Genomic DNA, 14494 nt, shown 5'->3' on the forward strand with positions numbered 1-14494 from the left:
CGAATCTGATCTGTGGTCAGTAGCGGCTCCTACTGGCCAAAGGCCCCAACTAAGGTGAAGCCCCAGGAACAAAGGCAGTCAGGAGCTGCTACACTTCAGCAGTCAAGAAGCCCTATTTGCACTGGGCCAGTGCACCTGCCACAAAGGCCTACATGAAGTCCAGGTAGACAATATCCATTGCTCTTCCCTCATCTACCAGGCTAGTAATTTCATCATAGAAGTTTATCAAACTTGGTCAAGCATGACTTCGCCTTGGTAAAGCCATGCTGATTACTCCTGATGATATTCTTGTCCTTAATGTTCCTGGAAATGGTTTCCAGGATTAGCTGCTCCATGGTAGTATTAATGTTAAAAAAAATTATACCTCAGTATAAATAATTAAAATAAAACTATGCCTCAGTCTTATACTAAATGATGGATTCAATATATTTTCCTACTGAAACTATTCTTCTATAATCGAATATATAATAACACAATTATTTTGATGGAGGGACCTGTGGTTCTATGGAAAATTATGGAGGTAAAGCCTATCAATCAGACAGCACCATTTCATTAGCTTATACCATAAGATATAAATGCACATCATTTACTTACTGGGAAGTAGTCAGACAGCCTCAGCACAAAAGCAGTTAACCATCCTGAGGTCTTACAAAGACACAGACATATAAACAGGATGCATTTCCTTTCCTTGCCTAGTTTCACTTCTACCAGTGAAGGTGGCAACCAGAGAATTCCTTTTGATTCATGAGCAAAGGGTGGGCATAACATTATTAGCAGTCTGTAAGTGGTTTTTTTTCTAGAGTTAACAGTAAAAATGTAAGTAGATGTAAGTAGATATCTTGTGGATATGTTTCAGTGAGGTGGATTTTTTGCTGTTGCTAGTATGTTTGAAACATTCGTATCATGTTTTTTTGCTAGACAGTTTTTGCAGAAATAGATTTCTTTGTAGATCAATAATAGATATTTTGGGACTAGAGAGGTGGCCAGTATTTTTAAATCCAACCTTTCCCTTCTTCGTGTCTTTTAGGTACAAATGCCATTCCTACATCATGTTAAAGTTAGTTACTAACCAGTCATTTCCTTCAGTGTCTAGATCAAAAAATTTGTCTTCTTTTCTAGTGGCTTAATAAAAATGAATGAAAATAACTTAATTTTAAGTACAAGCACTAGTAATTTTTAGAGGTATAATGTGACAGCATTAACAGAGTTTAAGGTATTTGATGTGAGAAGATATGGCAACATCTAATCTGAAATAATTGCTTCGAGGTAAAAAAAGCCCCAAACCCACAACATAATATTCTGTTTCACAAGATAAAAGTTATATAATAAGTTGTATTGTTGGGATCATGATTAACACACTGACATAAGTAAAAGCATATGCGTTTGCTTAATTATTTATTTGCACACCTTTATTTCCTTTTCTGGATGCTGTATTGATAGTTGAATTACATTGTGCAATTATTATTTATTTTTGTTTCTTTGTAGAAGACCTTATTTACAAGATAACTTTTTTTTTTTTTTTTTAGAATACTTCTTTTTATTGGGGATGCATAGGGATAAAATGTTGAGACTGTATCCCTCTGATTAATCATTCTCAGAAACTCTTCTTGTGAATGCAAGCCAAAACATTACAGGTCATACTTCTATGAAAACAGAAAACTATAACATGAAAAATAAAAATATAATCTCTTCATGCTGTTATTTTAATGTGCGATCCTTCCATTTCAAGACTTTCCAATAGTATTTGTTCTCAGCATAGGGAAGGACTGTACATTTGTTTTCAATTATTGTGGCCCCAAAGTAAATAATTCTAAATAACCTGTATAAATAACTGATTGCAGGATTAGCCTCTATGGAAAATTAAGTGACATTTAGCATTAGTATTTGAGTTAAAAAAACCAAACCAGAACAAAGCTAAAACCATTTTTAAAGAAAAAGAAATGCATGAAAGAAATTACATGATATATTTACCAATGACTCTGCAAAGCAGAATTCATCTGATATCTGTAGGATTGAGATTACTGACAATCACTGACACACAATACTCCAGGATAACCCCATCTGGTCTTCAGCTGCCTTCCCAAAAGAGCACAGTTCTCCTGAAGATCCTGTATCTGCCAGATTTGTGTAGATTTGTGTGGATCTTTTGGCTGCTTTACAGCATCTCAGATGGTACTACTTAAAAATATTTATGTGAGTGAATTCCGTTTTAGATGTCCACAGTGTAGACATCCATGTATAAATGCCTAGTCTCACTTTATAGTCAAGGAAGAGAAATAGGTACTTCTAAGCTGTGGTTGATTTAGTATGTGTTATCACCTTTTGATGAAATAAATTACACTCTAGACATGTTTTTTTCTCTGGTTATAAAGAAGCCTCTGTCAAATATAGGTGTTTGCACTGTAGATGTCTGCAGTTAAGTATGATGAATCCTATTGCTAACAAACAGACTCAACAATATAGAAGAAACTTTCCAGTTCAGCTAGTGAGTATTTATCTCCTGGAATTGTCTTACAGCTTTGTGTCACCTGTTTTTTCTATAATGTTCTATAATCTCCAAATTTTCTTTCTCCTTTTCTTCCCCCTCTCCCCCTTTTCTCATCTCCTCTGATACTTAAAGATTAAATTAAATTAGAAAGGACAGAAGTGCTTAATATTTAGGCTGTTTCATTTTAGGTAGTGTTTTGTTCATGTAATAAGTGACTACCAAGGAGCTAAATAAACTATTGTTATGCTATACAGCAGTTCCTGGAAATTTTAAATAGTTGGATTATATGCAATATACACCAAAATAGTATGTAATAATGTGTTCTTGGCACAATTTGTTCCTTTATATTAATATTATCTAAGATATAGTTCATTTAAGCTATATCTTAGTTTAATTTTTAAGCCTCTTCTGAAGATAAAAGATTCATAACAACTTTAGAAACTGCTTCATTTTACTGGTAAAATGTCAAATTTTATGGAGTGAAAACATTACTATACATCTGAAAATATTTTTAGAGTTACATTTGCATTGGAAACTTTAGGATAACAGATGCACATATGGAAATACATACAACTTTAAATTTTTACACTTCCCCTTCAGAAGAACATATACTTGTTTCTGTTACACATCATTCTGCTTTGTATGTTCTGAAATTTTTAAAAGTTGAGTACTTCACCTGGAACACTACTTTCCTTGAAAAATCTTTGGGGAGCAAGTTCTATCAGGAACTAGACACACAGTCATATCAAACTTTCAAGTCTGGAAAGATTGCTGTCTGGAACACATCCTCCTAAGTATATTCTCCCTCTGAAGAGTTGTAGGAAATTCTCAAGTTAGCCATTAACTATTCAATAAAGTCTTCTCTTGTGTTACTTCTGAGCTGGATATCAGACTCAGTTTTGCCCAAGGAGTGGGTTCCAAAGCATATGTTCCAAGGCACAGAAAGGAGGTAATGTCTGCTGAAATTAGAAATTAGATCTCTGCTCTCATTTATTCCTTCAGAAAAGTCCTTGCAAAATTACCGGAGACCAAAGCACACCATCATAATTTTAGAGTTATTTTTCAAATAGGACTTTTTTTCTGTTTAGCTTGGATAAAAATTATTAGTATTGCCATCTTTTTTTTTGTTTATTTGTTTCTGGGTTTATAAATCTAATTTAATTCAGCAATTATAAGTTGTTTATTGCTTGTGAGTTTATAAACAGCAAAAGCAGACCAGGATGTAGAAAGACTATTGCCTTCCTTTTAGCTACTTTCATATTTATTTTAGTGAATAAGGAGCACACAGATCAGTGTATTTTATTTTAAATAAATTTGTTGTTTATATATATGTGTGTATATGGAGGAAGAGGAAAGAAAAGATTCCTTTTTCCTGAGTAGTGTCTAGGGACATGTTTAAAAATATCCTCTGAAACAAAAATTAAAATATGATTAGTCTGTATCAGGATAATTATAGTAGTCTGCTACCTGCTGGATACATCACAAAGGCTACTATAAATGTACAAAATTTCAGGGACGATTGCATAGCTCTTTCTGAAAAAGAACAGAATAGTTATTATTACATTGCTTAATTTTAAGTAAAGATATTCCTCTCAGTTCTGAAGCTATACAGATACATATTTGATATAATTAGTTGAAATAGTTGAATGTGTCAAATGATAGATCATGGCTATGGTGGTAAACTATCTCAGCTGGAATTCTGCGTCTTTGAAATTTCCCTCTTGTACCTGCCTTCTAGAACCCACTTTTGATAGTATCATCCTCTTATCCAGAATCTTGTAGTTCAGGCAAATAATTGGTGAAATACTTTTGTTCATAATATTGTTCCCTGAAAGGATACCTGACCATTTGAAAATATTTCGTGGTGCCTCTGTATTTTACTTTTTTTTCAGTTTTAACTGAGATTGTGGGGTGAGGCATAAATACAATAAGTATATAAATACATTTTAAACATGATCACTGTTTATATGGATCACTAAAAACAATGGATCATATCTTATTTATATTAATGGTGCTTATATCTTGCTCTGTGAAACTGGAAAAAAAAAAAAATTACTTGAATTTATAGATCCAGAAAGAATACCTGCCCCTGTGTTTCTGATTACTGTGCATCTACCAACCAGATCAATAGCACAATTTAATAATACTAATCTGGTTTAAAAATATGTAGAATATAGTACTAAACCAGCACAGTTTTCCCTGAAGCTTTTATTCTTACAAACAGTAACAGATTAAAATGTAGCATTACCTTGAGGTTTTACTCTAACATTAAACTGATTCAAGGATGCCACCTACCTTTGGTCTGCCATTTACAGCTTTTTCAGAAAAACAAAAAAACCCCAAAATGTTAGATGACTGGTAAAAGCAGATTTTTTGTCAGGTTTATTACGAAGTTTTAAGTTATTTACTTATTTTACCTAAATTTCAGTTGTTGTTTTGAAAGGTTCCAGCACACTCAACTTTAAATGCTGGTATCATCAAAACAGTTTTTCAGTATTCTAAAGGGAATAATCAATATAATGAGCATTGCCAAATCCAGCTGTCTTTGAGTCTGATCAAACTAAATCTGACATTGTTAAACAAGGACTCTGAAAATGTATCTTATCGCTAAGAGTGTTTATTTTCTTGCCATTCAGGCATATTTGCAAAGGCTTCAAGTACATTTTGTATTGTACCTTGTGTACTTCATATGTCAAAGATAAACAGCAGAGGATGAATTTCCAAAAAATATACACAATTGTTTTTCACATTTTCAACACATAAACGCTTGTGCATTACATACGTAGGAAATTAGTTTACTGCCTCTTGCATGTTGGATGTTGGCAGTTCTGCTGTTGCTGTATGTTATTCTTGCTCCATTTCTGCAAATTCCCTTAAAATTAGATGTCTTCAAGTCTCAGTTGACAAGCAGATTTGCCAAATAAATGTCAAGTTTACTTTGCCAAATCCAAAGTTTGTACTGTAAATCAGCTCAGGTTTGGTATGTTAAACCTAACTTGAAAGGGGTTTATTAGTAGGTTACATACATTTGCTTACTTACCCTTTAATGACCTGGAGTTATGAAATAAGTTCATTTGTACTATAACGTGCCTGGAGTAGTTATTGGTAGGTGTTTCTAACCCTCTCCTGGCAGAGGTATGCATGGTACGCAAAATGATTTACTGCTTCAAGCAATAATATCTGAATTTTTCCTATACATAAAATACAATCCTATTTAGTGGTTACTGCTTCTGGTTTTATTTTACTACTGGCATTTTTGTACAAAGTTGCAACATTTTCTAATTTTCAGTTGATCCAGAAACTTTTAAGAAGAAATCATGGTAACAACTTCAAAAATAAGATTATCATCTGTTAACATTCCAATTTTTTCTAGCCAGTTACTATAATACAATATTTCAAAATTTATTTTTAAATTGTGAAAGTTATTAATGACTTCTTTGCTACTTCTTGTCTAAAAAATGTGACTGTTTCACAGAAAATTGTACAAGACAGATGTAGACTAATCTATGCATGTGTGTGGCTTTATACAAGTACACTTTTCAAAGTCATACCTATCCCATTGTCAATGTTTTAGGTGAGTTACAAAGAGAGTGGGCCAGAAATCTTTTAATAAGACATGTTTCTCTGAAAAATGTTAATGCCGCAAAGCCAAATAATAAACTTCTTTTGCATGTACCTCTATTTTGATTAAAAATAAAAAAGCTTTCTTTATCTCAGAAAAGAATTTTGTGGCTAGAACAACACAAACTATCCAGAATATTTTTTTTACACTAAGATTAAGAAGATATATGTGTGGTTTTGTCTGCTTTACTCAGACATTTAGAGCAAATCAGCTACTTTTTTTCCATGTCTTCTCCATCTGTGTCCTCTTAACTCTTTGAACTTGATTGTATTCCCTGGTGTATAACACACACATACATGCGCGTGCACACACACACGCACACATGTTTGTATATGTGAATATGCCACACTGGCTGTTCCTCAGTGTATTTATGTTCCTATTTGCACCTGTAAAGAAAAGTGTTTCTCCTCCCTTTGGAACAAATTGCAATCCTTGAAACATAAATCTGTTTCTCCAACTTGCCTGTACTGGCTTTTGTTCATAGAAACATGTTGTTCTTCAAACAATTACCAGAACCCCAGTGTAGCAAAGTAATATGAGCATTCAAGGACATGATATTAATCCATAAGAATAATATCCACAGCTTTAAACACAAACATTCACAGTTCCCAATTATAACAATAATTAAAGACCATGTATTACAGTTACAAGTATTAAAAATTCCTATACATATGTATTCTGTCATTTTTAGCTATATGAAAATTTTCAGAACTTCCATTATTTTCATAAAGACAGTATTAGCATGATTAATACATGGTAGGAAACAATATTCTTTATTTTCTTTTCTAATAAGTTTGAATTTTGCTCGAAGTGAAAAATTCTTTGTATTCTTGAAATGGATCTGATTTTTTTATCCTTCAGCATTAAATATGCATACTGCATTTTAAATTACAGGATATAAAAAATGCCCATGCTTGTGATGATAGTTGCATTTTACTCAGGTTCATGAAATAAGAAAATTACTTTTACCTTTGATCCAGCTTTATCCTACTTGAGCCAGATTGTAGATGTGAGGAGTAAAATATGTTCTTCACCTTCACTGCATTTACTCAGTGAAGTACAATTATTCAGTTGTTATTTGAAGATAGTTGTATTGCACAAAGTGCAATTAGTTATGTTGCCCTTTGAGTATATCTTAATCAAAATGTAATGCAGTTATCCAGAACTGTATTAAACATGTAACAACTACATAAATAAGTGAAATGATGGTGCTTTAAGAAGGTCTGCAGAGTGATGATACCTTAAAGTTATTATACTTGGTATTTCACGAACCAAACCTGGTGGATTAATGACAATAATTTATTGTAAAATATGCTAAAGTTACATGTAATTATTAATTGGAAAATTTATTTACACTGCTGAAAAGCTTATTTACAGACTCATCTCTTAGGTACATTTTTTTTTATTTCTAAAATTTATTTACTCATTTTATGTCCTAGGTTATTCAGATAAATTTTGAAGAATTTGATCTGGAGATTGGCTATGACACACTAACTATTGGTGATGGAGGAGAAGTGGGTGATCCTAAAACTGTGCTTCAGGTGTAAGTCTTCTGTATTTACAATTTGTATGCATTACAGAATATCGTTAATGTGTTTTCTGATGAGAGCAAATAGTGATTAGAATCAGGTAAATCTCAACAAAAAGTAATATTACTGAACTTCTAAAATTACTGAAGGTGATAATTTAAATACATTGTTACATGTTTACTGTTCTGAAGTCAGAAAAAGATGGCCTAGACATCAGAAAAGAAACAGATAAACTAAAATCAGAATTTTAAAAGACATAGTCTGTACATTCATGTGTAGACACATAAATTTTTAGGGGTTATTTTTCTCCCATTCTAAGCGTGTTCTCAAATTAGAAGTGTATAAGAAAATAATTGAAAATAGATAAATGGATGACTTACACATAAATTTTTACAGTCTTCTAGCAAGCTTAGTATGACAAAAGATATACTATAGCATCTTGACCTTTAAGTGCTTACTGACTATTGCAGATAACTCAAGAAATGAGTTAGTATAGTGAAGAAAATTACTACGGAGAAAATCTGAGTAGGATATTACCTAAACCACATATGATTACAAATCAGACAGCACTGAATATGAAATAAGTTTTTTATTATCCATTAGCATTCTTCTAAAATGTATGAGCCAGGATATATTGGGAGAATCATAAAATCATAATCAATGGGTACAAGTTACTCCTGGGGAGATTCTGACTGGACACAAGAGGAAAATTTTTCACAATAAGAACAATCAGCCATTGGAATAATCTCCCCAGGGAAATGGTGGATTCCCCAACATTGGAAACTTTTAAGATTCAGCTGGACAGGGTGCTTGTCTAGACTGCTTTTACAAAGAAAGGTTGGACCAGTTACAAATTTAAAACAGATCCGAAAAGAAGCAGATGTGATAAATTTTTAGTACAAAATGTATTTAATTAAAAAACAAAAGAATAGCAAAGTTAGGATGCTTAGATTGATATTCCCTGTAGTATATTTAATGGAAATATATTAATACTATTTTTATATGTTGTAACTTTCCATTATTCACCATTAGAATGATATCAGGAATTTGTTTGGTTTGAGTACCCTAAAACCAATGTTTATATTTTTTCTTTCCTAATTTAATCTCATTAATATTACTAATTGCAAAACTTTGAGCAGAAAATACATTTGTTTCAGGATTTGCAGATTTTCATCACGAATTCCCCCTTAGATTTATCCTTCAGAGGGCAGACTCTCTGACCTTCTATTTTTAATTGGTTTTGTAACCAGTTTATCCCTTCTTATCAATGAGGAGACCAGGGTTTAGCCAGGTATTTCAGGTGCAATTACTTTAGGATAATGCGGAGTTTCTTCAGTGGATTGTATATGTACTAATTGTTACTAATAATAGTTTTGAGAAGTGGGGAAGTACTGTAATTTTTATTTTATAAACAGTACCAAGCCTTCAAAATAAATTTCTGATAAAGCTGGAATTAAATTTCAGATATTTTTAGATTCCTAAACTATATTGAATATCCTCTCACCTGGAAAGAGCATTTATTAAGTACCAGTTCATCAGGACTTATTAACATTTAACTGAAGAATTGTTTTTCATTGGTACTTGAACCACAGTAACACATTGAGGCACAGTAAAATCATAATTAAAATTTTAAGTAATAAAGCACTCTGTCCAGATTTTATTTCATTAAAGTTGTTAGTATTTTATAAAAGCATGTCTGACAATGAGACTTATGTGGGGGGAGAAATGATGAAATTACAGGATTAAACTTGTCATGAATATAAAGGAATTCTGAATAATTTTCTTTAATAAAAGAATAAATGATAATTGTCAAGTGTTAGCAAATTATAAGAGAATCTGTTCTGTAACTAGGTAAATAATTTTAAAGAATGACTACTGTGGAGATCCTGAAAAAGAAAAAAATCCCTCAATTAATTTATAGGGTTTTAACATTTAGTAATATTGTATAATCAGCCACACATATTATTTTTGTTTACCAGTAGAATGATCTCCGATTATTCTGTGATCAGAGTATCAGCATCAAAGTTATTAGGATCAAAATCTATTAAAAAATTACATGGAAGATGGAATGTAATTGAGTGCTGTAAAAAACTTGCAAATCTTTTCTCCTGTAAGCCATGCAGACTTTGTCTGAGATATGACACATAGCAAATAAATGGCTATTGTATGATCTAATCTTTTGATTTTAAGTTTTAAAACAGTTATCTTTCCTCCAGCAAACTGCTGAAGAACATTGGTTTGAATATGTCTGGTTTATGTGTAAATGATGTGAAGATATTTATCTTCAATTTATCAAAGTTAATCAGGAAACCTATCCAAGCATTTAATCCACTAGTTTTACTGGGCACTGCTAAATAGGAAGGTTCAGAACCAAAAACTGAATTTAAGTGGCCGTTAGATAGAATTATGCTTCCTAAATTGAGAACTGCAGTCTTAATTTCTACTCTGCTGGTGCTAATCACAGAAGAAGCTGAACTCCAAAGCCCTTTCAGTACTTGCCATTAAGCTTCCCTGGGTGCCTATAATTCTGTGCATCCAGCAACATGACACACTGCTCCAGCCTAGTGAGCCTAGCACCTAAGTGAACTTAAATTTGAATGGAATACAGTTTTTGTGTGTTTATCAATATTACAAATATGAAGACATTCTTAGTGCTTTCCTACAGAACTAAGATCTTTGCAAGGTGGAACTGTGTTAAGTTTTATAACCAAACGATAGAGGGGAAGAAGGAAAAGAAATGGTGGGTCCTCCTTCATACATCAGTCACACTTTTTCAGGATGTTTGGCAGTCTGCTTTCAAGCAACTTGGTCTGACAGTTGCTGTAGGTGACTCTTAATGTAATACACATCTGGGCACTGATTCCTGTAACGTGTTTGGAAAATTCAGTACACAAGGCATGAAATTCATTCTTACTCTTTTAGTATGCTTGCTGTGTTGGCTGTACATGAATCCAATCTCCAGATCATCTTCAGCAGATGGAGAGTGTTACAATCTTCTAAATATCCTCTAACCTAGCCTTCAGTGTACTTTCTCAGGGGGAATGTATGTCACTAGTATGTAGGAGGGGTAGTTCTGGAGTCCAGAGGAAGAGGTGGGAAACAGCCTGCTGTATGTTGTAACTGTTAAGATGTTTAATAAAAAAGGAGGCATCATAATCACATCTTTCCATTTCTACTGTTGACAGTGTTCACTGCTCAGCTTTTGAAAGGAAAGGTGTAAGAATCTACTTCCAGGCGAGATATCTAGGTAATGAATTCAGGGTAGAGGAAGTCACATAAACCCCAGGAGGAAAGAAAGGATAATTCATAACTGCAGAATTTCATTATCTTAAATAGCTTCCTTCACATAATGCTGTTTTTTCTGGATCTTATTTCTCCGTGAACCCAAAGTCTTCTCAAATATTATACAGGGATCCTTAAGCACTTAAAAAAGAGCAACAAGTGATTTCTGTGTTCTGCTGATTGATTCTTATTTTCAAAAATGCATTTTGAAGTGGTAATTTTTCCCCATTTAATTGAAAAATATTGTTTCTGAAAACTATGCATTTAAAAATGTATTAATAATTGACTGCAGAAAATATAAATTATAAAAATTTTGATGGCCATTTATAATAGGAATTATTCTCTCTGACACAACAAATAGATTAATATTCACAATGACCTTAACGTTCCCAAAATATACTGTCAGTCACCAGCAACAATTACAAAACTGTGTTAGCTGTCACATCAGTGTTGTTTCTGAGGAACATCCTGTTAATCTATTAATTTGGCAAAGACCAATCTCACTGACGACACTTTCCCTTAGTGCCGGAATGAGCAGTTAGTACATTATTTTGGCCAGGCATTTACTTGTTCAATTCTGGCAAGAGTCTTTGTAGTAGCTCCATCTGTGAACACAGATGTGGGAAATAGACATGAATTTCTCCCACAACAGCGTAATTCATATAGAAACAAGCTAAAAAGGACCAGAGGGGAGAACTAAAATTAGTTTCAAAATATATTTAAAATACTCTGTTTGAAGTTCCAGCTAGCTTTAAAGAATGGTTAGAATGGCAAAAAAACAAATGAACAGTTTTCAGTCTTATACAGTTTTGTGCTTGTGATCCATTTTACAAGAATGGAAAATGTTTTGGTACTTTCCACCATTCTGTTTTGGCTGACAAACTCTTACTAAATTTGAGACAAAGTTGTGCAAAAAAAAATAGAATATGTCATAAAACTGTAGCTTTCACAACATTTCATTTTTGCTATCACACTATTTCATTCAGCAAACAGAATGAACATTTAAGATTTCATTGACTTGCAAATTTTTGCAAACAATATGAAAAGTGAAAAAAAAAAAAAGTTTAGTTCTAATTAGTCATCATCTTATAATATTAGGAGGTTTTAGATTTGTGACATTTGGTATTTTTGTTAGTGAAGGAATGAAGGCCAGTTGAGTTTGTCAGGCACATTCTGCCATTGCTGTGGTAGAGGTGATGAGGGGAGGTGAGAGAGTGCAGGGAACACATGGACCTTCATAATAGTATTGTTATTTAAGAATAACAACTTCCTCTCACATGTGCAATACATGTATTCCAAAGTGGGTAATTGTATACCAGAGAAATACTTTTTTGGAAGAATAAATGTAGTGTCTCATTATGGGCTTCTAGTGCCATTTGATATGCCTGCATGTGTCTGAGTAATGCCCATAGGACTATCCAATAAGGTTCAGGGTTAGGGGCAATGGATGTTTTTCTGGACCAGCAACTGAAAGTGAGATGAAATATTTCAGTACAACACAAGCAGTTGTTGCTTGTGTTTATAGACTGCTATCAAATATGCAGTTATTGGAACCCTGAGAGCTGTATTGGCTAACAAGCCAGTAGATAACTACTTTGGTTTGAGCTGAATACAATGAATTTAAAAAAATAATAAAAAAAATATATACTTAATAGTTATTTAGATTCCTTACAAAAAGAAAAAAAAATCTAGTCACTTAATACTTACTGGCTTTACAGATTTTTTTTCTATTTATAGGTTAACTGGGAGCTTTGTACCAGACTTAATTGTGAGCATGAGCAATCAGATGTGGTTACACCTTCAAACGGATGAAAGTGTGGGCTCAATCGGTTTCAAGGTTAACTACAAAGGTAACAGTACATTATTGGAAGTGAATTTAATGGTGTGCCAACAATGAAGCCAATACTATGAAATGTTTTTCTTTCATATTAAGGGATGCATTCTATTTCCAGTTCTGTCAGTTTTAAAAACAAGAAAATGCAAGCTGAGTTGAAAAAAAAAAAAAAAGGATTGTTCTCTTTAAAGGTCTTATATCACATGAAACTGCACAGTTTTTATTTGGTATGTTCTTACAGCAGTTTATTTTTGGCATATAGTTTTACATTTATTTTCTGTTATTTCATGTTACAAAATATTAAAATGAAATAGTTCTATAATTATTTAAAGCTAAATGTGTAAAGGAAATTAATACTTCCTACATTTTTTGAAAATTGATCATGCCTGCAACAACAGAAAAAAAACACTGTAAGTGAAGAATTTGAATTACTGATGAGTTTGGGGCCAAGACAAACTTACCTAACAATGTTCTTCTTTATGGTCTTAAAATGTGAAGGATCTATAATAACTTGAGCCAGCTGGTGCTATTTGATACCTCTGGGAGAACATAGTTTTCACACAGCATGGACAGCAAAATCAACCAAGAACTTGAGAATAACGTAGATATGTATACATATATATAGAGAGAATTAGTTATATTTATTATTTTTATACTAGATTTAACATAGCTGCATGTACTTCTTCCAAGAAATTTTTAAACTGCATGCTTCCTGGCTACCACCAACAACAGATAGTAGAAAGTATGTTTATTCATCAAAAGGGAAGAGAGAAAAGACAAAAGTTAAACCAACAACCATGTGTATTAGAAATGGAGCTTATATTGTTGAGGATGGGCAGATGGAGTGCATAACCATATTAGGAGTAAACCTGCACAATGTGACTTGCTGTTTTTTTCTGTCCATAACTTTCTTTTGGCTGTTCCTGTATATTAAGCTCTATAGTGGTATGGCACGAGTGCGCTTGTGCACTCTTGATATTCAGATCTAGTGAACTAAGATAGGAAGATCTTACTACTTCATTGTATGGTAATTATTAAGATGCAGGATTTCCACATTACAGCTGTTGAAAGGGGCAGGAGAAATGATCAGTATAAACAAGTTAGAAATAGTGTGACCAGCAGAAGTAGGGAGGTGATCATCCCCCTGTACTCTGCACTGGTGAGGCCACACCTGGAGTATTGTGTCCAGTTTTGGGCACCTCAATACAAGAGGGATATCGAGGTGCTGGAGCGAGTGCAGGGGAGGGCAACAAAGCTGGTGAAGGGCCTGGAGAACAAATCCTATGAGGAGAGATTGAGGGGGCTGGGACTGTTTAGTTTGAGGAAGAGAAGGCTGAGGGGAGACCTCATCACTCTCTACACCTACCGTTGTAGAGAGGTTGGTGCTGGTCTCTTCTCACAGGTGATTAGTGACAGAACAAGAGGGAATGGCTTTAAACTCCAACAAGGGAGGTTCAGACTGGACATTAGGAAAAAAACTTCACAGAAAGAGTGGTCAGACAGTGGAATAGGCTGCCCAGGGAGGTGGTGGAGTCACCATCCCTGGATGTGTTTAAGGGTTGTTCAGATGAGATGCTGGGGGATATGGTGTAGGGGAGAACTTTTAGAGTAGGGCTGATGGTTGGACTTGATGATCCCAAGGGTCTTTTCCAACCTGAATGATTCTGTGATTCTAAGTTTAAGAATTTGTTGATATAGCAAACTTTGAACCATAGCTGAGTGGAAAAGGAAGCTTTTCA

At 33.5% G+C, this 14494-nt stretch overlaps 1 protein-coding gene across 2 annotated transcripts in view; it reads left to right on the forward strand.

Annotated features, from left to right (window-relative positions):
- The window catches only part of CSMD3 (CUB and Sushi multiple domains 3), a 756099-nt gene that overhangs the window by 350955 nt on the left and 390650 nt on the right, over positions 1 to 14494 (forward strand). For both annotated transcript variants that reach the window (XM_074808674.1, XM_074808748.1), the window contains 2 exons: positions 7550 to 7653; positions 12659 to 12771. In XM_074808674.1, the coding sequence (XP_074664775.1) occupies positions 7550 to 7653; positions 12659 to 12771 (217 nt within the window). The remainder of the gene's footprint in view (positions 1 to 7549; positions 7654 to 12658; positions 12772 to 14494) is intronic.

The sequence above is a fragment of the Strix aluco genome, chromosome 1 (assembly GCF_031877795.1).
Source record: "Strix aluco isolate bStrAlu1 chromosome 1, bStrAlu1.hap1, whole genome shotgun sequence".
NCBI lineage: Eukaryota > Metazoa > Chordata > Aves > Strigiformes > Strigidae > Strix > Strix aluco.